The sequence below is a fragment of the Pectinophora gossypiella genome, chromosome 18, assembly GCF_024362695.1.
Source record: "Pectinophora gossypiella chromosome 18, ilPecGoss1.1, whole genome shotgun sequence".
Classification (NCBI taxonomy): Eukaryota; Metazoa; Arthropoda; class Insecta; order Lepidoptera; family Gelechiidae; genus Pectinophora; species Pectinophora gossypiella.
The window spans coordinates 8,957,254-8,982,394 of NC_065421.1; the positions used below are offsets into that span (position 1 = coordinate 8,957,254).

The window sequence follows — 25,141 nt, forward strand, 5'->3', positions numbered from 1 at the left end:
TTGGAGTGGAGTAGGTAGATCCATAATTTTCTACGGGCAGACATATCTGTCTACTCTCTTTCTTTGCCGCTTGTTTATGCATTTGATATCGGAATGTTCTTGTACAAAATAATTAACACAAACAATTCCTACGTATCTAAACTAAATACCTTTACAAAAGCCGTTTAAATATTTGACCTGGAGCCAAAGTGGTAGAAATTAATTATTAATAGTCTGTGATAATAACCGCGTAAACTTAAAACAATGATTATGACAATCGACATAACATTATATTATATTGACACGCTGATATCAATCCCATAAATATATTTTTATCACTGTCACTGTCCTTCTTCTTCTATTGTGTGCGTTGTGAGGTGAATTACCAACCCTATCAACCCTGGTGTCACTGTTGATTGTCATTTAATCGTTTGCAACTTGACTAAGGCCTCAGATGTCAAACTGCATACTTTTTGTTAGGGTGTGACCGTGGTGGCGCATGGCGTCATCATGGTGTCCTAGTGATAAATGGCTCTATGACTCTATGTAACGAAACAGGGGCTTTAATAAGTTGTCAAAGTTTAATACCTATTTCAAGTTTGGAGTAGCTTTGGTTATCGACCTGGCAAGTATTTGGGTCGGGTCCAAAATCCACGGAATTAATAGAATCTGGACCCTCGCTAGCAGATAGTTGAGGTCTTGAGAGGTCAGTTATTAGGGCTGGCTGAAATTACAGGGTGTGAGTGACATCGTAACGAATACTGAGGGGGTTGATTCAGACCATGATTCTTAGTTAATATCAAGAGGAATATTCCGTCGCGTGTGTATTTTTAAATTATTTTAAATTCTATAATTTTGTGATGGAGAAATCCACTTGATATTAACTCAGAATAATGAGTTGAATCATCTCCCTTATTTTTCCCGTACAGTCACGAGTACTAATATGTATATACGTTGAAACCATGTCACATTACCTTTTTTCACATTATTAAACCGTAAGTCTCATTAAATGTCAAATATGATAGTGCGACAGGGTTCTAAAGTGGTTACATGATATTACTCATGTCTGTACAAGTAGCCATACGAGTACGTATAGGTGTTAGTGACACCGTAACAAATACTGAAGAGGATGATTCCATGATTCCGAGTTGATATCAAGCGGAATTTCCTTTTGAATATTTTTTCTTTAATTATTTTCAGTTCCATACTTTTGCGACGGTAAATTCCACTTGATATCAACTCAAAATCATCGGCTCAATCATGCCTTAAAGTTTTCGTTACGATGTCACTAACACCCTGTGTAGTCTAATTGGTCGGCTTATTGATTGAATAGTTGTCGGATGGATGGAAATCATTCATGTCAATTTTCGAACCATCGTCGATTATGTCAATTATCTATAAATTATTGTAAAGGGTATATTTTCCAGCATTAGGTAATATTTTTAAGGTTCAATTTGACTACGAAAATGGTGGTTCATTTTCATTGCTCATGTCCTGCAAGCCTACCAACATCATAATGCTGAGTCAGTCCCATTTCCCTGGGCAGTGTTAACTGCTAATCATAAATTGTTAATCTTAATTTATGTAAGCACTTTTGTAACCTTCACTGTTTTGGGAATAAAGTTTATACTCTATTTTACTCCATTCATTTAAATGTCCTCCTCAATGAATGAATGAATGAATGTGTGAATGAGCTCCTCTGCAGAACTGGGAGTAAAGAAAAAACATAGAATGTGTTCTGCTGCCTCTCCTCCCGTGCATGTCGTAAAAGCCGACAAAAGGAAAGCGTCCTACCAAAAATGATGAATCTATATGGGCGATATGCTGATTCCCTATCACCATACAGTTCATCATTATCCATCTTAGGACTATGTATAAAAAGTGGCTGCAAATAGTCTTCTGATTATTTGTGGCTCTACCCACCCCTTCGGGGAACATGGGCGTGAGTTTATGTATGTATATGTCATTCAAATGTAATGGAATAGCATGGTAGCGTATTGTAATATATTCAAAAAAACGGCATTTGCATTTTTATCAATGATATTATGACATGACATAAAACCATAGGTAAAACATAGATATACCACACGTATGCTCTATATAGTCTATATCCATTTATGTTCATTGAGTATTGTGGAGATCGGTGGCGCAGCGGTAAACGCGCTCGGTCTGCGATTGTTGAAGTTAAGCAACTTTCGCAAAGGCCGGTCATAGAATGGGTGACCACAAAAAAAAAGTTTTCACCTCGAGCTCCTCCGTGCTTCGAAAGGCACGTCAAGCCGTTGGTCCCGGCTGCATTAGCAGTCGTTAATAACCATCAATCCGCACTGGGCCCGCGTGATGGTTTAAGGCCCGATCTCCCTATCCATCCATAGGGAAGGCCCGTGCCCCAGCAGTGGGGATGTTAATGGGCTGATGATGATGTTCATTGAGGGTCTGTGTTCAGCTGCCGGAACATTTTTTTAGAATACTAGTCACAGCTGATACATATGCTCATTAGTAACTATACTGAATATACTCCATGTTACCTGTAGATGGGCGCGTTGTTCCTGTACCACACGAGCAGCATCAGCTCGTCGTTGCTGGTGTCAGGGGTGGAGTCGCAGAGCAGCGTCGTGCTGTCGCCTTCCAACGCCTCCTGACTCGACACTGGACCTGCAGCCATACCATCAGATTAAAATCCCGCCACATGTTCACAGCACACCTCGGATACTTTATCCAAAAAACGTTGTTTTACACAGACACGCTCTATCTCGAGAGAAATGAGGAGATCCGCAGGAGAACTAAAGTCACCGACATAGCTCGGAGAATTGCCAAGCTGAAGTGGCAGTGGGCAGGACACATAGCGAGGAGAACCGATGGCCGCTGGGGAGGTAAGGTTCTCGAATGGCGACCACGTGTCGGACGACGCTCAGTGGGTAGGCCCGTTACAAGGTGGACCGACGGTCTGGTGAAGGTCGCGGGAAGCCGCTGGATGCGGGCAGCGCAGGACCGATTGTCGTGGAGATCGGTGGGGGAGGCCTATGCCCAGCAGTGGGCGTCGTACGGCGGAACGTGTGTGTATTTTTTACCCGGCTGCGGCGAAACAAAAAGGAGGTATGTAAATATATTTATGTATATTGGCATACGGCCACGGCTATCTTCCAAATATTCGGCTATATTCGGAAGAATTTCAGAGAAATAAACCTATTTTCTTGTTTCATACCTTTTAAAACGTTATTTTTCCGACGTCGGGTTTTAGTTTTAAAATTTATATTTTTATTTCGACTGGGGACAAGGCAGTCTTTCGGGTTAGCATTTTGTCATAACTTTACAATTTACGAATCGACGTCTGTCGTTTTACAGCTGTGGTATTTTGTTATGTTTCCTTATTGGGCACTGAACCATTTCTGACCAGTATGTGTAAAACTTTACAGACCACATAATGCAGTTATTTCACGTGGATGTTAAGTTTATGATCAAGCATTATTAGTTATGTATCTTAGAACTCTTGAATAATATTAATAACCAACTCGACAAAGTAATTATTTTTAGTATTTGCTTTAAAAATTACTTTGTGGTTCCTAATTTCGTTAGGACATTACTGGCTGATCACCAGATTGTCCGAAAATAAGATGATCCGTGCTTCGGAAGGCACGTTAAGCCGTTGGTTCCGGTTACTACTTACTGATGTAAGTAAGTAGTCGTTACATGAGTCATGTCAGGGGCCTTTGGCGGCTCAATAGTAACCCTGACACCAGGGTTGATGAGGTTGGTACTCCACCTCACGACCCACACGATAGAAGAACCAACTCGACAAATACCTAAATGATTGGATAGCTATGGTACCTTCACTAGAAAATGAACGCTTATGACTTCTCTGCTCTCGTGTAAGTTGTGAGTTCAATGACCGACCTTATCAATAACCCTGGTGTCAGGGTTACTATAGAGCTGCTAAAGACCCCATCATGTAAGTAAATAGTACCCGAGACCGACTACTTAACGTCCCGAAAAACGGATCATCATACTTTCGGACAATCAGGTGATCAATCAGCAATGTCGTAACCAAACTAGGGATAGGAATATACTCCTAACGGAATTCGAACATGGGATCTCCATGTGAACACAACACTCAACCATTTGATCACAGAGGCTGCGGTTGTAGTGTAGTTTAATCGCAGTTGAATTGCAGTCAGTTCGCAGTTTCGATGAAATTAATTCATACATTGTTTTAAGTTTACGCGGTTATTATCATAATTAAAACACATAATAACGGGTTCTTACCGCGTTTAAATGGGGATATGAGACTCCCGATATTTCGACACTGTTGCAAGTGCCATGATCACGGGATGACTGATGAGATTGGAGTGGAGTAGGTAGATCCATAATTTTCTACGGGCAGACATATCTGTCTACCTTCTTTCTTTGCCGCTTGTTTATGTTTTTGATATCGGAATGTTCGGACCCATCTGAACTCTCACCAAACTCACTACGACAAACCGCACTCACTGTGTCCTCACGTTTTTTCACCACATTAGGCCGTTTCAAGCTTTTTACAACACCTACTACTGGAATCAAGCTGCAATTTTGTAACGCTTTTAGTTACAGCTTTGTGTATTACTTATGAATAATAAACTGTTTATATTCTGTGGCTCTTGAGTAGCTTATTATTAGATATTTTGTGTGTACTATTTATGTAAGTAGGTATATAATAGATATACAGGTTAGGTATATTTGTATGCATGTTATATATTTATTTGCATGTATTTATCGGTAAGTCGTACTTATAGTTTATAACCGCAATCTTTCAATTTTGAGTTTTCCTCACCTTATGGTTGTCTGGAAGAAATCCCTTTAAGCGATACGGCCGCCATTTGCCATGTACCTAGATAAGAGTCTTTTGTAACTATTTCTTTTTATTTTGGTGCAATAAAGTATAATTGTATTGTATTGTATTGTATACATTGTTGAGGCCTCATAGTTACTAGCAATAAGAGTTAAGATTACTTGAAGCCTGAAGAGGATACTTACACCAATTTATCTCCCATATTAATTAAAGTCCCATGAAATATAACTTACAATCCTTTGTTATGCAGTAGTAAAATGTACACTCACCATCGGCGCCAGGAATGAATGCGTGTGCGCACGTATAAATCAGCAGGAATAGGTATACCGGCGCCGGATTGACGCGCATTCTATGGTCCATCCATGCTCCCGCGCCGCCCTCTCATTGGTCGATGTAATTCACGCATCCAGGACTAGTTGCGCTATTTCGATTGTCTTAGCGAATTGAGGTGTGTTTTGGCAAGTTGGTTTCATAGTCTTATTGATTACCTGTAACAAAAGGACCAATTTTATAATTAAGTATGAGTATGACCAATTAAAAAAACTTTAAAATCGTAAAGCAATAATTATTTGACAATAAAAAAGTAAAGTAAGATGATCCGTGCTTCGGAAAGCACGTTAAGCCATTGGTCCCGGTTACTACTTACTGATGTAAGTACGTAGTCGTTACATGAGTCATGTCAGGGGCCTATGGCTGCTCAATAGTAACTCTGACACCAGGGTTGATGGGGTTGGTGATCTACGTCACAACCCACGAAATTATAAACGATGTTGTAATAATGGTGCTAATTCCTGTAAACACCATGCCATTTTATTTTAAGTTATACCTGTCATTTTCTTATCCGGTGAAAAGGAAAGATATGGGTAATCGACAAGCATAAAATTTATGGAACACATGTCAATTTTAAGCACAAATCTAAAATAACGTTATAAAGCATTGGTTAATAACCTGACAGAATTAAGTTGACAGCACACGTCAAACGGTTTGCATACCAGCGTGATACTTTTCTGATTCGCCCGGGTTATTCATTCATTTACTCATTCTTCCTAAAATTAAGAGCTGTCAATCATCTGTCCCTTTCCTTTTCGACGGATAAGAAAATGACAGGTCTAACTTAAAGTAAAATTAGGAGGTGTCTGCAGGAATCGGGGCCATGGTGTTATTAAGTGTTGTATTGTGTTGTATTTACTGTGTGATCTGAATTCTACCAGCTGAGAACAGTATACTTGGTAATTAATTGGAACGATCTCAGCATTTAGTCGCATCGCTGAATTACAATACAATACGACCTAATTGCAGCATAATGGAGCCACATATCTACAGAATCTTCGTAATATTGTATGTATTTCGTATTGTATCTAATAAATATAATTATTATACTTAAAGTCAATTATTAACCCGGTCACAAGTGGCGCTTTCAAATAGGGTTATCATTTTTAAAGAGAAATATCAAAATACTATCTATTGTTTTTGACAAATTAAAGTTTGGCCGTTTTGAAATAAAAACATTTTTAATTTATTTTATGTATTAAAGTGAGATTTTCCGAATGTGCAAGGCAATAAGTTATATAGTTTTTTCAAGTTAAAAGCCTGTAAAAGTAGCAAAAAGGCCAAAAGGAATTAGAAGTATCAATAATTTGACATTAGGTTGTGAGTAGTATGTTATTGGGCATTCTAGACCATCGAAGTGAAGGGATTCGCGAAAATGTTATTGGGCATTCTAGACCATCAAAGTGAAGGGATTCGCGAGAATGTTATTCTTCGTTCAGTCGGATCGCTCGAGCGCCAACGCGCTATCGCGCGCGCTCTCGCGAATCCCTTCACTTCGATGGTCTAGAATGCCCAATAACATACTACTGTTGTGTTCAATACATGTAATGTCATTTATTATAAATATAACAGACGCGTTGATTCTTACCCTTACATACCTACTACATATTTTGCATATACTTAGACGATTCTGTAGTAAAGTATACATACATAATATCACGCGTATTTCTCATTGTAGTAGGCAGCGACAACGTACATACGTAACGTAACAGCCTCCGTGGTCTAGTGGTTAGAGCGTTGGGCTCACGATCTGGAGGTCTAGGTTCGATTCCCGATGGAGACATTGACGAAATCACTTTGTGAGACTGTCTTTTGTTTGGTAAGGACATTGCAGGCTTCACCTGATTGTCCGAAAAAGTAAGATGATTCCGTGCATCGGAAGGCACGCTAAGCCGTTGTTCCCGGGCTACTAGACCAAACACCTCCAGGAACCCGCAGTGGAGCAGCGTGGTGGAGTATGCTCTATACCCCCTCCGGTTGATTGAGGAGCGGCCTGTGCTCAGCAGTGGGACGTGTATAGGCTGTTATGTTTATGTAATAAAGCCCGGTTGGCAACCCTACCATAAAAAAAGTGTTGGTCGCAAACACAGCTTTTACGGATTCAAAACAAGTCTACGGCAGATAATCCGATTAAATCGAAACAAGAGATCGTTTTGTATTACAAAGTCACGAACAAATCCGCTATTGTTTGTAAATAATATTAATTTACATAATAACTATTGAGCGCATTGTAAACTACTTTTGTACATTCCTGAATGTGATTAGAGTGAGGCGATGAAAGCTAGATATAAGGAGCTTAAACGCGCGCTTTATTACTCTTTAACGGCTTATAGTGACTCTTAATAGGCCCTTAATGGGGGGGGGGGGGGGTAAATCAAGCTCGCTCCAAGCTCGTACTCGTGCTTGAGAGTATCCCTCAAGAATATCTTTAATCCTGTATAGCCGAGGAAAGAGGAGCAAGAAAATCCTCGGAAAAGGGCCATAGACGTTAGAAAAGCAAGTATTTTAATTTCAGTAATATTTTTTCAGAGGGCTATTCTCAAGCATCATCATCAGCTCATTAACGTTCCCACTGCTGGGGCACGGGCCTTCCCTATGGATGGATAGGGAGATCGGGCCTTAAACCATCACGCGGGCCCAGTGCGGATTGATGGTTATTAACGACTGCTAATGCAGCCGGGACCAACGGCTTAACGTGCCTTCCGAAGCACGGAGGAGCTCGAGACGAAAACTTTTTTGTGGTCACCCATCCTATGATCGGCCTTTGCAAAAGTTGCTTAACTTCAACAATCGCAGACCGAGCGCGTTTACCGCTGCGCCACCGAGCTCCTCACATATAATAGCATTCTCAAGCATATTCTTCAATTTTTGTTTATTTTGTGCTCGGAACGCTTCCAATGTTGCTTCTGTATGCACCTAGCTTTGTTGTTACGACACTTTGACCGTCAAAGCCAGAGTCCTCGAGTTGTCTTCTTCTTCTATCGTGTGGGCTGTGAGGTGGATTACCAACCCCATAAACCCTAGTGTCAAGGTTATTATTGAGCCGCCATAGGCTCCTGATATGACTCATGTAACGACTACGTACTTACATCAGTAAGTAACCAGGACCAACGGCTTAAAGTGCCTTCCGAAGCACGGATCATCTTGCTTTTGGACAGTCAGATGATCGGCCTGTAATGTCCTAACCAAACTAGGGATCACAAAGTGATTTTTGTGATTTGTCCCCACCGGGATTCGAACCCGGGACCTCCGGATCGTGAGCACAACGCTCAACCACTGGACGATAGAGGCGGTGACCTCGAGTTGTGGCGCGTGACGAGTGATTCTAATGAAAGTACGTGACACGGAAAGGGTTAATTAAGTTATGCTACTGGGAGTCATTTCAGAATGTTGCGATAAGTTTTTGTCCAATTTGAAATGGTTCGTCCAGACCCTGGGGAGCAGAGCTAGCAAAAAGGTACCGTTGGGGTGTACCTACACGCTTAACCACACTTAACGTACCATATTATATTAGTTACGTTGGTATGTAGTTGTCAGTGGGTAATTGTCCTTTCTTTTCCCTAATGATGGACTAAGTCTCTGGGCCATAGGCTGATTACCTATACCACCGCCACCACCATACAGTTTAGTAAATCCTTTTTAGCCGACTTCACAAAAGAACTTAGATCATGGTCTGAATCATCCCCCTCAGTATTCCTTACGATGTCACTAATAGCCTGTATATTTTACTGGCCGCAGTAAGGGTAGTTTCCAACCAGTCAAATCAGTTACTATTTACTAAACGTCACACGAAATTACTATGGAGTTTGTATGAAACAGCAACCTGTGACTGCATAGAAAAACGTGACATAATGTCGCATTTATAATGACATTTTTCTTTAATAAAATTCGTAAATAAGTTAAATAGAAAGGCTTTTTGGCGGGAAACGGGAACGGGACAGGTGCTTTCTTCATTGAATAATCTAAATAATATATACGAAGTGGTGTTTTGTGGTTAATGAACGCATTAGGTTAGTCGGAAGACATTCGCGAGTGTTATTATATCGGAGTATTCAATAAACAAAGTGTATCTGCCTATTTTCGCTTCGTGTCAGGAAGCCGCTTCATAGCTCGAAAGTTTATGCGCACTTTTGAGTTAATTCGTTTGGGGTTCGGAGTAGGAGTCTACTCCGAGGGTGGGGGCTTAGGTTTCATCATCATCACCTTTCATCATTTCATAAATCATCAAGGAAAAAAATACGTAAGACATGGCTGTATGGGCATAGTTCCCTTTGCCTTACCCGTCGGGGAAAACAAAAAAAAAAGGTAAATAGAAAAAAGAAAACTTTTTTTGTTACTTTTAGATCTGTCTTTATTTAGTACTTAATCAGAATTTCATAATTTATCTTTGACCTAGGAAACTACTCAATATATTCTGCCACATAGATATAGAAACCTAGAGACTGCGCGGCAGATAGCTAGTATAATACTTATAAGTATTTGTATTCTATTTGTAAGTGCTCAGTATAATACTAGTGCTTGCTAGAAGGTATTATGTTATTAGGTACAGTGGCCAGACGATTACAGCCATAAAGGGGCTAAGGTGAACAATGAAGAGGTAATATTAAGTCTTGATGGAGAATAATTGTATCCTGTCGTAATAATAGCGGTAGTCTAGAATATTCTAGGACATCTAAATGGACTAATAACTACTTCTAACGTATGGGTTGTGGGGTGGATTACCAACCTCATCAACCGAGCAGGGCTATTATTGAGCCGCCAAAGGCCCCTGACACGACTCATGTCAGTGAAACTATTTTTTATTTATTTATTTATATCATTAAAGTATTACATAGTTAGGTAAACCACTGATTCGCTATCGACCCAGTAGGGTCGATGAATTCTTTCAAATAGTTTTCCTCTCAGACGACGCCCTGAGCCGAGGTTCGCGCCCAACTGGGCACCCTCAGGCCTGTTGTTTTAAACGTTGTATCGGGTGAGAGCCTTCAGCGCTCCCCATTTGTCCGGTCAAGTAGTTAATGCCATCTGCGGCGAATCTACAATAAGTCACAATACGGTTTGTCTCGGCACCAGTCTCCTCAGTTCGTTTGTCATTCAAACAGCAGTAAGTTTTAGTATCTAAAACAGTCAAAAATAAATAAAAAATATATGCAAAAAAATAAAATAAAAATGTATGTGTGTCGTAGATTTTACCTGAATAAACTTTTTTTTTTCAAACTAACCTCACATAAACAATAACAAGTTGTTATGTTCATCGTAATGATCGTTCGACAAAAGACTGCTAGGTCATACATACTTACATCAGTAACTAGTAACCGGTGCCTTCCGAAGCACGGATCACCTTACTTTTGGACAGTAAGGTGTTCTGCCTGTAACGTCCTAACCGAATTACTAACTACTATTGTGTCCTTATATTATAATAGTAATTTAGTAAAATAAGTCATCATCATCATCAGCCCATTAACGTCCCCACTGCTGGGGCACGGGCCTTCCCTATGGACGGATAGGGAGAACGGGCCTTAAACCATCACGCGGGCCCAGTGCGGATTGATGGTTATTAACGACTGCTAATGCAGCCGGGACCAACGGATTAACGTGCCTTCCGAAGCACGGAGGAGCTCGAGATGAAAACTTTTTATTTTTTTTGTGGTCACCCATCCTAAGATCGGCCTTTGCCAAAGTTGCTTAAATTTTTAATAAGTACTCTGGTCTTATCTGCGAAAAAGTTAGGTAACAAACACACATACAAGTATTAATATGTTACAAGTTATACAGTACAAGTTAAAGTGCCTTCCGAAGCACGGATCATCTTACTTTTGGACAGTCAGATGATCGGCCTGTAATGTCCTAACCAAACTAGGGATCTTTAACTTGTAGGGCATAAGTGTTATAAGTTATACATATGTTTTGCACCTTTTTACGCTCGGGAATGATACATTCGCGGGAATGTTCTATTCGTTCTAGAAGCCCTCAGTTAACTTCTAGGTCCTGGCTGGAATAATAATCAGATACCTACTTACAAAGTTTTCCATGGCCAGGCGCCGCGCGGCAAGTACTTAAATAAGTATTTAATATACTATTACGTAAAAGTTATAATACAACACATACCATAGCATCACGCCTGTATACCGCAAGGGGTAGGTACATTCTCCCGTTATTGTCCATATTAAGAAAAAGGAAATCAAAGTTAATAATTAAATCCACCTAAGAAGTTATTTGTGTACAAGTATTCTTATGTTGCACTATCCCGCTATATTATATAATATTAAATATGTCCTATACTTAAAGGTTGCCTGGAAGAGATTGCTACTTAGCAACAAGGCCGCCTATTGTACTCTTTCTATTTCCTGTTTGTACGGTAAAGTATGTGTTATGTTGTGTTATGTTATGTTGTGTTATGTTATGTAACCGTGGTAATGCCCTATAGTATATTTATACATAAAACTGACAACATAATGGAAATTACTTTTGAATTTCATACACGTGCCAAGGATTCAGTGAAAGGATTATTATGAAAATGTGAAATTAAATTATTCACAATTATGTTGTAAGATCTTTATATATGAACTGTGGTAATGCGTAGCATAATGTGTTAAACGAAATAGAAATTTTACGGATCGGAAAGATCGAATAGCTGGGGGGTTTACAAAGGCACTAATTTTTACATGCGCAAATGTCATATTGCATTTTTTTTTAGATGGCCTCTTTAAACCCCTTCAACTTATCAGATTTCACTTCAGTCCCTGCGACACGTCACACGCTATCGACCTAAACGAGACAACTGCTGTTATCGTCCTAGTCATACGTCGATAGTGTGTTGAGTCGCAAGCGCAGGTGTCGTTCCTAGTAAAGCGAGAACTCACAGCTCTCTATTTGTACTTAAGTAACATAACATAAAATAAACAGTTCATTTACGTCCCACTGTTGGGCACAGGCCTCCTCTCAATCAATCGGAGGGGGTATGGAGCATACTCCACCACGCTGCTGCTGGCTTAAAATATCTTCCAAAGCGGGTAATCATCTTATTTTTTCGGACAATCAGGTGTTTCAAGCCTGCAATGTCCTTACCAAACAGAGGACAGTCTCACAGATTTCGACAATGTCCTCATCGGGAATCGAACTCGGACCTCCAGATTGTGAGCCTAGCGCTCTAACCACTAGATCAAGGAGGCTGTAGCTGCCGACTAAAGTAACAAATCGTGTAAAAAATATCTACCGACCTTTGGTGTCTGTTAGCACTCAACATTTAATGGAATGATGGATTGAATTGAATTGAATGAGAGATTTTCCAGGTTACGTCCCCTAAAAATAATATAGACGGCGATGTTCAGAGGTAACCTGATAATTACATAATTATTCAAAAATATAACAGAGGCATGTTTTTATATAAAAACAAATATTGCTTGTTATTTGGATCACATTAAATATATAATTATTTTGCTATATTGCTTCTGTTCATTTCGATTGGAATAATCATAAATGGAGGATGTAATTGTAAGTAAGTAAAATGTTTATTTTTTATAAGAAATACAGAAAATATTGGTACAATAAAAACCCCACAAAACCAATTCCTCGGTTTGTCTGTGGGAGTGGAGTTCGCTTAATGTTATTAGGTATGTTTAAGATACTTAAAGTTAACTTACAGCTAAGAGATCTTTTGCATGAGATGTTTAAATAAAGATTTACTAAATTATTTATTTATTTTTTTATTATTTTATTTTGTGCCTGGCTGTAATAAAATGGGTCGTTAATTATACCTAAAAATAAACACAAAAGATGTATATATATATGTTTGTTATCCATGAAATTAGAAGGTTAAACGAAGGAAAACCTTCACAGCGCCATCTATATTGTTTTTAACGAACGTAGCCTGGAAAGTCCCTCATTGTACATTTGTCTGGCCAAGTAGTGAATACCGTAAAGTAAAGTAAAGTTTATTATTAGAATCCACAAAAAGACAAATACAGTAACAATTGACTTATAGTTAAGAGTACAGCATCTCTTTGTGGAGGGCCGATGCCTATACTAGGTGGAAACCTGTATTATAGGTCATCGGGCCCCGTAGTGAGTAGGTTGCCTGGAAGAGATTGCTACTTAGCAATAACGCCGCCTATTGTACTCATTCTATTTCTCTTTTGTTTTGTATTTTGTTTTTTCCTGTTTTTGCAATGAAGTATTTGTTATGTTATGTTATGAACACTATCTGGGGCAAATTTAAAATAAAGTTACACTGTTAAATAAAAGCAGCCAAACGCATTCTATATTTCCCTTTACCCCAAGTCCGACAGAAAACTAAAACGGAAATAGCTTCGTCACAGTCGGGTAAAAATTGCTAGGTATGTAAAGCGAAGTTTGCGAACTCATAAGAGAACATTCGAGTCACTCTTGAATTGCCATTGTATTGAACGGGTGAGTATTTACGATCTCAACTGGAGACCCACCCGATATTTCCTATCTTGACCTAAAAACCCTTTCCGGAACATTCGGTCATGTGTAAGAAACCTGTTTTTTTTTTAAATTACAGTTTTTTTTAGCCATAGGTCCCGGCTGCATTAGCAGTCGTTAATAACCATCAATCCGCACTGGACCCGCGTGATGGTTTAAGGCCCGTTCTCCCTATCCATCCATAGGGAAGGCCCGTGTCTCAGCAGTGGGGACGTTAATGGGCTGATGATGATGATAATGATAGAAATTTTTAAAATAGAAAAAGAAATAAAGAAACATTTATTATTCCCGGACACCACAGATACAGACAGGACAGAACATTCAACACAGGACAGAAACCACACGGAAATCAATATACAGAAAAAGAAACCACACCAAAAGTCCGATCTGTTGACGTATATAGCTAGCCCATTATATTTAATGGGCTAGCTAAATACACCCTAGGCTTATTTTTTAATTCAGTCATCATCATCGTCTCGAAAGAAGAAGTTATTTGTTTCTCTTCTTTCAGTCAGATTCATACTTAAACGAAAAAAAAAATTAAACCTTACGACTATGACGATTCGGTTCTCTTGTGAATTTTACTTTAGACAGACAGACCAGAATATTTGAGTGGGTAAGCCCACACTTGGTATAAGAGTTTTATCCAAATTTTTTACTAACACATGGTCGCGATAAAATATTTATAACATAACATAAGCTTACGTTTATCCCAATTAGGGTAGTCAGTGTATACCAATCGCAAGATGAACTAAGTGCCCACACCTCGCTGAGGTTTCTAACGATAAACTAACGTGATTGGCTGTGAGCCGTATCGCCGTATAGAGGTATAATGGTCGAGCCAACCGCAAGTGAATACCGCACGTAAGTAAAATATAAGTTTAAAAAGTAAAACCCGACTACGGAATTGCATTCTAATTCATATATCGTATGGATTGTGAGGTGGATTGACACCTGGAGTGTGAGGTGGGTGGAGGACAGAGAGAGACTCGAGGCCTTTGAAATGTGGTGTTGGAGGAGGATGGAAAGAATAAGTTGGACAGAAAGGGTTACAAATGAGGAAGTGCTAGTAAGAGTAAGGGAAAAGAGACAAATACTGAGAATTATTGAGGACAGAAGAGGCAAGATCATTAAAAACATCATAGAAGGAAAGCTAGAAGGAAAGAGAGGAAGGGGAAGACCAAGAAGAGCTTACATGGAACAGATTAAAGAAAAGGTTAACGTCGTGTCTTATAGGGAAGTCAAGGAATTGGCCTTTGATAGACTGGAATGGAAAATGCTACACCGACAAGAGCGTGGCTCTTAAATTGATGATGATGGTGAGGTGGATTACCAACCCCATCAACCCTGGTGTCAGGGATTATTTTGAGCAGCCATAGGCCCCTGACATGACTCATATAACGACTACGTACTTACATCAGTAAGTAGTAACCGGGACCAATGGCTTAACGTGCCTTCTGAAGCACGGATCATCTTACTTTTGGACAATCAGGCGATCAGCCTCTAACGTCCTAACCAAACTAGGGATTACAAAGTGATTTTTGTGATTTGTCCCCACCGGGATTCGAACCCGGGACCTCTGGATCGTGAGCACAACGCTCAATTACTGGACCACAGATGTTACAATTTTTGTTTTTATGTTTATTAAGTGATGTTCAGGAGATAGCGGTGGTCGTGTCGTATGCCGTGGTAAGCAAACTCTTAGGACCCGATTGGCATTGGTTTATTATTGCCCACCTACCTTTAGTTATTAAGTAGGTACTTATACCAAATTAGGTAGGTACTTACATAAGGCACCCTTACAAGTAGCCTTACAGGGTGTTAGTGACATCGTAACGAATACTGAGGGGGATGGTTCAGCTCATGATTTTGAGTTAATATTAAGTGCAATTTTTTATTTTTTTTTTTGTCATTTTTTTCAAATCTTCTTTTGCCATGGAAAAATCTATTTGATACAAACTCAGAATAATGAGCTGAATCATCCCCCTCGGTGCTCGTTACGATGTCACTTACACCCCTTAAAAGTACGTACAGATGGCTAACGAGTACGTATTGGTGTTAGTGATAACGTAACGAATACTGAGGGGGATGACTCAGACCGTGAATCTGAGTTGATATCAAATGGAATTTCCTGCCGGAACATTTATAAACATTTTAGTGTGTTTTTAAATAATTACGACGAAAAATTCCACTTGTTATTAACTTGGAATCATCGTTTCAATTATCCCTCAAAGTTTACGTTACGATGCCCCTAACATCCTGTATGAGATTACTCAGAAGTTACATTACACATGGGTAGTACGTTAATAATGGATAGGTGCCTCTTGTACCTCGGTAAACTACCCCAAGGGTCCCGGAATGTAAATGTGAGGATTGCTGAGGTCCCTTTTGGTTAGAATACACTCTATTTAGGCACGTTGCGGGTCTCAGATATAAATACACCCGCATTATTTATTTGCCTACTACGCCGAGTGGAATGTCTATATGTTTATTCTCAATGTAAATAGTTTTAGTAGATGGATGTTATATGACGCATAAACATAGATTCACGTGTTTTCCCCACTCCTCGCCAGCTCTGTCTAAGTCCCATGTAATAGGGGCGCAAATGCACAAATCCTGGAAACCACGATGCTAATTATCAATGATCAAAACATGAATTAGTTATGTAAGATATATATTGAAGGCATTTTTTTATATTTTTAAATGAAACGCTATGCTATTATAAGAAACTAATTTGAATATTTTTGCTTTTCATGCAGTTGTTAAATATATTTTTTAAAAGTAGCCTGAATGATCTTTACCCTTTGCCTTTGCTTAGCTTGTATTAAAATTTTAATATTGCCATTTTGTTAGGGTAATTATGCTTAAACTGTGAGCGGGCCCTAAGAGTACAGTCATGAGCAATATAATGTACCCACTTTAGGACTCTGTCGCACTAACATATTTGACATTTAGTGAGACTTACAGTACAATTTGTCAAAAAAGTTAATGTGACATGGTACCAAAGTGTATACATATTAATGCTCGTGCCCGTACCCTAATAAGAAATAACATTTCGTTAATTTTAATTTCTTGAATTAAGTTTGTATAGTTTATGCTTCTAATAAACATGATGGGGCTTAGCGATCCTCATTATTATTGATGTTATTTCATTAAGTTTGTTAACTGCCCACTCGTATGACAGCTTACCTTAGTTATGACAGATTATATTAAATTATATTTATTATAAACGGCATTTGGCAACGATAATTTGGATAAACAGACTACCTTTAGAAGTCATATTAAGGTCAAATAAATACATAATTATTGCTAAAATAAACACCATCCGGCTGATTTGAGAATTCAAAATAGAGAAATAAATCTCGAAATGGTTTTAGAATTATCGTAACTTTTTTTTCCTTACATACTTACCGAGTTCAGATTCACTAAAGTCGGATTAAGTGGTTTCGAATTTGGAATAAATAACGGGTAACACTATCGGGGCCTTTTTTGGAATCGCCCGCCTTCATCTCGCGTGCGAAAATATGCACCTGTCCTGCAAATGACAGTACTAATGTGCTACGTGAAATGGGTACACATTTATTGACATCGTAACGAAAACTTTGAGGAATGATTCAGGTCATGATTCTGAATAGATATCAAGTGAAATTTTCCATCGTAAAAGTATAGAACGGAAAATTAAAAAAAGACTTTGGTGGAATTTTCCGACAGGAAATTCCACTTGATATTAACTCAGAATCATGGTCTGAATCATCGCCCTCAGTATTTGTTACGGTGTCAAATGGATTTTTAAGTCGCAAGATTAAAAACCACTAAAATTTTCATGAATTTTCCAACAGGAAATTCCACTTTGTATTAACTCAGAATCATGGTCTGAATCATCGCCCTCAGTATTTGTTACGGTGTCAAATGGATTTTAAAGTCGCAAGATTAAAAAACACTAAAATTTTCATGAATTTTCCGACAGGAAATTCCACTTGATATTAACTCAGAATCATGGTCTGAATCATCCCCCTCAGTATTCGTTACGATGTCACTAACACCCATACGTACTCGTATGACTGTCTGCGTACTTTTACAGAGTGTAAGTGCCATCGTAACGAGTACTGGGGAGGATGATTCAGCTCATTATTCTGAGTTAATATCAAATGTATATTTTCGAACGTGGTTTGAAGGCGAGGGGTCAAAAATAAAGATTGACAGTCCTGTAGTTATAATTGGCATAGTACATGCCTCGTGGATAGGTGCTGTTCACCACAATAGGGAAAGCAGGCGTGAACAGGCGCTTCTGTAATAAGTTTCGCTATACTGTGGGCTCTGGAACCATACGTCATATTACGGTGTTAAGCGGCGTTTTCTCATTATCTCCGTTTATTTATGAGTGTGCTTCAACTCATATTCAACTTCTGATTTATCTTTCAGCTCCAGCTGCGGATACTTGGCTTAACTTGAAACAAAAGCTGTTAAAGCTGTTAAAGTTATAAAACGTATCGTGGAAAAACAAACTATAATTTCTGGGAAATTGAATAGGTAATTTAAAAAGAGAATTGGTAATGCTTTCATACCTACCTATTTGCAAAGTTTTAATTAAACAGCTTTATGGTCAGGATTATGCGTAGAGAATAAATTATATATGTAGTACTAACATCACGCCTGTATCCTTGAAGGGGTTGGCAGAGGTGTATAGTGGTCACTCCTCGGCTTCGCCAGCTGTTTAAGTCGCATGTAATGCGAGTAGGGACGAGTGAAAATGTGTGAGAAGCGTGTGGTTTCATTACTTTCCCCACTCGTAGACTGTGGCTGCAAGTTGTCTTTGATTACTTGTGGCTCTGTCCACCCCATTAGGGATTTCGGGCGTGAGTTTATGTATGTACGTCGTAGACTGTAGTAAAAAATGCTGATTATTTTGCCACTTCACATTTATAGTAATTACAAAAGTTTACTACTTACTGATGTAAGTGACTAATCGTTACATGAGCCATGTCAGGGGCCTTTGGCGGCTCAATAACAACTCTGATACCAGGGTTGCTGAGGTAATCCACCTCACAACCATAAAAGAAGAAGAAGAACACGATAGAAGAAGAATAAAACATACATTTTTTTCCGAAGCTGTCCTGGCATTTCGTAAGTGAGGTCGACTACGATTACTACTATCATGTCGCGTCTAACGTGATAAATTTATGGCGGGCGATATACTGGTGACCGGTTACTAAATAGTTCGTAGCGGTATATTTTATATAACATTGACACCGCCTACATTAACGATATAGCCAAACGTTGATGGAAATATTATTAAACGTTGACGTTTCAATGATTTCGTCAACTGAAGTTGGCTATTTCATGAAATATGACCATTTCATGAAATGGTCGAACACATTATGAAATGATCAATTCTACGATCTGGCCACAACATATATAATAGCGCTAGGTGATAAACAAAGCTACACGATGCCGTATAATGTAGCAGCTATATATCTAGGTAGCAGCTACCTATATGTCACGGATACGATGTACGGATATCGGCAAAATCACAGAACATGGGACCAAATTACGTTCCACCGAGCGAGAATTGATTCTGCGCTTTGTGGAGATGGTCAAAGGATATAACCACTACGTTATAGAGATGGTCATTAAAATGCAAAGCATTTTTTTAATTTGCACAAATGACATTTCCTAATTGGCCGAATAATTTGCCTGAGAACATCCGTATCGAACCAAATAAAAGTAAATTTAAAAAAATAATTAAACAATACCTTGATATCAACTAAGAATCATGGTCAGAATTGTGGTCTGAATCATCCTTCAAAGTTTTCGTTACGATGTCACTAACACCCTGTATATAGGTCCTGGGTCCATATTTTAATCCGACGTTAATAAGCCTAGGTCCTAAGTTTACGTTGATGGGCCCAGAAGAATGTTTTGAAAAACCACCAGAGATTTTGTTGAAATTTTTATACGATTTGGGTATTGCGATGGTGTTGCGCCGGGAGAGCCCTCCGCGCTCCCCATTTGTCCGGGCAAGTAGCTAATACCATCTGCGGAAAATCTACAATAAGTCACGTCAAAAAAAAAAAATTTTAGTGTTTGGTCCGAAAGTAAGATGATCCGTGCTTCGTTAAGCTGTTGGTCCCGGTTACTACTTACTGATGTAAGTATGTAATCGTTACATGAGCCATGTCAGGGGCCTTTGGCGGCTCAATAATAACCCTGACACCAGGGTTGATGAGGTTGGTAATCCACCTCATAACCCACACGATAAGAAGAGTATTTTGTCAAAATTATAAGTAACTGAAATTGTATTGTAGACTGTTTTGTAGACTATTACTATCAAACCGGCTAATGAAAAAAACATGTGTTTGCATAAAACATTAGAAATTAGCAAATTAGGGTGCTACTGGTCACTACGTGTATTTACGTGATACATTTGTTTGTCCATGATTGTAGCTAATTATAGTTAATTGTGAAATGTGGCCGGCTAGCGAGTCTCGATTGAGGGTAGCCATACATATTCATTGCTACTTTACAGTGTTGGTCAAACAAGGTGATTTATTGTGGTTTCAATCAATCAATCAAATCATTTATTGCACAAATATGGTATTTTAGGTAGTAACGATGGGAGCCGGTACGGCAAAGCGGGACGGAAGGAGCGCGTCACAGGGACTATAACCTGGAACCTGACAGAGGGCAGTGCGTTGTGTATGTGTAAGTATTTAAGTACAATGTAAGCATAACATGGCGGTGGGTGTAATAATTATTATTATACAAATAAGTAAGTACCTATAAAAGTTAACGATAACCAAGGAAACAACAATAAAATTTTATTACTAAACTTGGCTTCATAAACTTTGACTATGCAAAGAATATTATTAAGTAAAATTTCCTACTGTCTACATGTATCGCGTTCATATTAAATTTATGAGAAAAACTTATTTTCTTCTTTTATTGATTTTAGAACACGTAGTAGGTACCTACTAGGTACATTGTTATAAATTCATAGTCTGTCTGTCGACGTAATACAGTAAGGAAAGTAAATAAGTTTAGAAAATACCGTCGATTCCGTTATGCTAAAACCCAGTCACATGTCTTTAAAAATATATCTCTCTATCGCGCGATAGTCTTATAGAAAGACACATACATAAACCCACGCCTATTTCCCACCGGGGTAAGCAGAGTCTATAGAATTCCATTTGCTTCACTTCTCTTGCTTCCTCCACATTCATCAATCGCTTCATACACGAACGCCGGTTCCTAGTAGTTCGTATTAAACCTTTTCTAAGGACATCTCCTATTTGGTCAATGTAAGTCCTTCTCGGTCTTCCTCTGCCAGCCCTACCATCAACTTTTGCTTTATATACCGCTTTTGCAATTCTATTATCTTTCATCCGCTCTACGTGTCTAAACCAAACTAACATTCCCTTCTCAATACTCTTTTTTTCCCTTCCTTTCCTTTTTTTTCTTTATAGAAAGACACCAAGAGTAAAAAAGAAATCCAATGTGTTTTGCGCATGTTAATGTGTTACTTCCTAGCACGTTGCTCGTTTAAGCGAGGACTCAGGACGGACTGTTTAACGTACCCTCCAGATCACGCTTCTTTCGGACAATCGGGTGATCTGGGGGACCAAAAAAGGCACATCAAAGAAATTCATCCAAAAAAGCAATATTGCACTTACTTTTATATGCGCAAATGTCAAATTGCAATATTGTTTAACCTTCGTTCCTCTTTCAACCTCTCCCTTAATATTCCCTCCCATTTCACTAATTTCTATGCAAAGTCGTTTACAGTGCAAGCTGTTCGGTTATGGAATTCTTTGCCTGAATCCATTCGAAGGGCACCGTCGTTGGATGCTTTCAAAGGGCAAGTCAAGCAGCACTTTCTCAGCTCTCTCTCCTCTTTATAACGCTTTTCTTTTCTACTCCATTCTTCTTACATCTTCTTCTTTATAAGGTAGGTGGAACTGTCATGGTTTCCTTTCTTCCATAGTAATGTATGTATGTATTTATATAATTATTATAATCATTATTTATTGCTTTCTATGTATTGTTTTTAATATACTTAGTAATTTTTTTTTCTTCTTTTTTTGCACTGTCTATCCCGCTACACTTTTCATTAAATTCATATCCTATACCTAAAGGTTGCCTGGAAGAGATTGCTACCTTAGCAATAAGGCCGCCTGTTGTACTACAAAATTTAATTATAATACTATTTTTATTTTTTTATGTGATTTAAGTGCAATAAAGAGTTTTTGTATTGTATTGTATTGAATTGTTTTTAGATGAATTGCTTCCATGTGGCCTTTTTAACCCCCCTGATCAGCCTGCAATGTCCTCACTAAACTAGGGATCACAATGTGTTATGTTGTCTGCGTCACAAGTTATAATGGAACAAGATAAAATTCGTATTTATTCTATAAAACTTGGAATTTAACTACCTTTTTCTTTTTTGACGTGACTTATTGTCGATTTGCCGCAGATGGCATTACCTACTTGGCCGGAGAATTTAACTACCTCCTACCTATACACTTAAAAGGATATAACAGGTCAGATAAAAAACACATTAATTATGTTATCAAACCGGTAACAAAATCGGCAAAAAAACTTGTTTAGCACTCTCATTGATGTGTTTGACATGAAAGCGATTTAGGAGTCAACGTCTCGTATCGGTAATTTGACCCTAGACCGCAGCGCGGACACTGCATATAAAATTTTCGTTCTTACCGTCTGTCGCCTTGCTCTGTGCGTGCGAGCTAGACAGTCTGCACGTTCCCTTACTCCTCAACGTTTCGCAGCTTAAATAGGCTAAAGCGGCCTCCATCTTGAGGGTTAGGTAAATCATGCTCGCATCGAGCTGATATCGATCTACTCTGAACCGGCGTGCGTGTATGAAACGGTTGATGAATGTGGAGGAAATAAGAGAAGTGTGTCAGGATCGTAGCAAATGGAATTCCATAGTCCCTGCTTACCCCGGTGAGTTTAGTATCAAGCTGGTATCGGTGCGGGTCTGGCGAGTTACCCTTCTGTACGTAGTATTATCTATTGCTAGTGCCTAGACTCTAGACTGGTCTCATAACGTTAATATTTTATTCAGAACCCGTTATGTATTAAGCATAATAAATATGTAAAAGCGTCGTATACTCTTAAATGTTTCACTTCTTTAAAAGTATTTGTCATTTTTTTCACTGAAAGTAGTGTATTGAATTTACAAACTCTTTCAGGTGGGTTGTGAAGTCAAAGATCGACCTCATCAACCGTGGTGTCTGGGTTACTATTGGCCGCTTAAGGCCCCCGGCATGGCTCATGTAACATTTTTACTTAAGTGTGGGCTCTGCTCCTGCTGACCTATGTTACTAACTATTGTTTTAGTTTTGCCATTTAACGGCCTTCGTGGTCCAGTGGCGAGGTACCTATTTGATTCGCCCGGGCTATTCATTCTTTTTAAAATTAACATATGTCAATCATCTGTCCCTTTCCTTTTCTTCGGATAAGAAAATGACAGGTATAACTTAAAATAAAATTAGGAGGTGTCTAATAGAATAGAATAGAAATAGTTTATTATGAAAGGACGCCACACACAAAAAGAAAGACAACAATATCATATCTTATTTCCACTAAAACAATTACAAAAAAGCAAGAAGGATGTTAGTCGAAATGATCATAAGGTGGTGGTGGACGTCCTGAGATAAAAACTGTCTGCCGGAATCAGGGCCATAGTGCAGCTAAATAAAATTAAATAGCTGAAGTTTAAAATTTCTGAGCACACAGGCGTGTTATAGAAATCGTTTATGGGATCGAGTACTGCCTAATGACTCGATCTTAATATTATAATTTTTTCTGACTAACCTATTTTTTTTTTTTGCTGATCCCGAATTCCATCATCATGTTAACAACTTTACCATAATCGGTGGGGATTTATAAAATCCTTTTAAATCTTATACTCGTGCCGGTAATTATGTCAGTTTATATAAACGTCATATTAAAACAACCTTTCAAACTCATGGTTATAATCCTTATTAGCGCATGGCGTATACAGAATCGCGGAAAGCCAACTTGTCAGACAAAAACTTTTATAAATTGATTCGGGTCTGGGTAATACTTCACAAACTTATTGTGTGTTCTACCATCGACAAAAGAAAGAATATTATGGAACATGATTTAATAGGTTTTTCATCTCTGTGTGGAAATTCCTTGTCTTAATATCTCTCGGTAATTAATGCATTTCCGATTAGTTGCTTTCCTAATTTGCATATTCATCAATTATTAGATTTATCGTGTATCAGAATTTGAATTCCGCACTAAACTTAGTTCTGAATTCAAATTTTATTATTTATGAGTAAAATAACAATAAAGGACTCAATTCTGAATTCAAATTCTGACGCTAACAGTCTCCGTAGCCTAGTGCTTAGAACGTTAGGCTCACGATGTGGAGGTCCAGGTTCGATTCCCGATGGGGACATTGTCGAAATTACTTTGTGGACTTTGCCTGACAAATTGTCCGAGAAAGTAAGATGATACCGTGCTTCAGAGAGCACGTTAAGACGTTGGTCCCGGCTATTAGCCGATAAAACACGTTCGCCAACCCGTAGTGAAGCAGCGTGGTGGAGTATGGTCCATAACCCCTCCGGTTGATTGAGAGCCTGTGCCCAGCAGTGGGACGTATATATAGGCTGTTTAAGTTATTTTATGTATTCATGCAAATATGACTTTATATAATTGTGTTTGTAAATTGATTTTTAATTTACGCAAAGTGACGATTCGAAGTGTTAGATACAGGCAGGCAGTGCCATAATTATGCACAATTTGTAAGTTATGTCGATACTCCAGCGTAAGCCTATATAACTGGTTCAGTAATTGATACCTACTGCTAGTTTACTATGCTAATCGGTTAAGGGCTACATCGTAAGAAAACCATCAATCATGTTATAGAAATCTTTATAATGGTTGTTAGTTTCACTCGAGTCTAGCAATTTGTGCTGTGTTCACACTGATATAAAAATGTTTAGTTCATATTTACAAAAAAAATGTATCAGTAATATTGATTTACATTACAGACAAAATACTATGAGCCGGCGTGCGTGTATGAACGTGGATGAATGTGGAAGAAACCAAAGAAGACAAGTGTGTCAGGATTGAAGCAAATGGTGGCCATAGTCTCTGCTTACCTTAGTGGGAGATAAGTTGTGTGTCTTTATGTTTGTAGACAAAATATTCACAATGTAGTTGCAAAGACCGCCTAAAAAAATCTATCAAACAGTAAAAAAGGCAGCTCCAAGACGTCTATGTTCGCAGACGGTAGAGTAACCATCAGGTGAGTGTGCGGGTTGTGGGGGTATACTGGGAATAATAGTTTATCAATCATCATCATTCATTTAAGGAGCCACGCTCTTGTAAGTGTACCATTTTTCATTCTTGTCAATCAAAGGAAAATTCTTTCACTTCCTTACAAGACACGACGTTCACCTTCTCTTTATTCTGCTCAATGTAAGCTCTTCTTGGTCTTCCCCTTCCTGTCTTTCCTTGTAGCTTCCCTTTGTCGTGTCTTAGTAAGTGTCTAATCATCTTGCCTCT

The 25,141-nt window shown here is 38.6% G+C and overlaps 1 protein-coding gene across 2 annotated transcripts in view; it reads right to left on the reverse strand.

Moving 5' to 3' along the window:
- The window catches only part of LOC126375124 (hemicentin-2-like), a 171,523-nt gene that overhangs the window by 33,938 nt on the left and 112,444 nt on the right, over positions 1-25,141 (reverse strand). For both annotated transcript variants that reach the window (XM_050021970.1, XM_050021971.1), the window contains exons 3-4: positions 5,074-5,292; positions 2,508-2,634 (exon numbers count right to left, since the gene is read on the reverse strand). In XM_050021970.1, coding sequence (XP_049877927.1) covers positions 2,508-2,634; positions 5,074-5,164 — 218 coding nt within the window. In that variant the 5' untranslated portion in view covers positions 5,165-5,292. The remainder of the gene's footprint in view (positions 1-2,507; positions 2,635-5,073; positions 5,293-25,141) is intronic.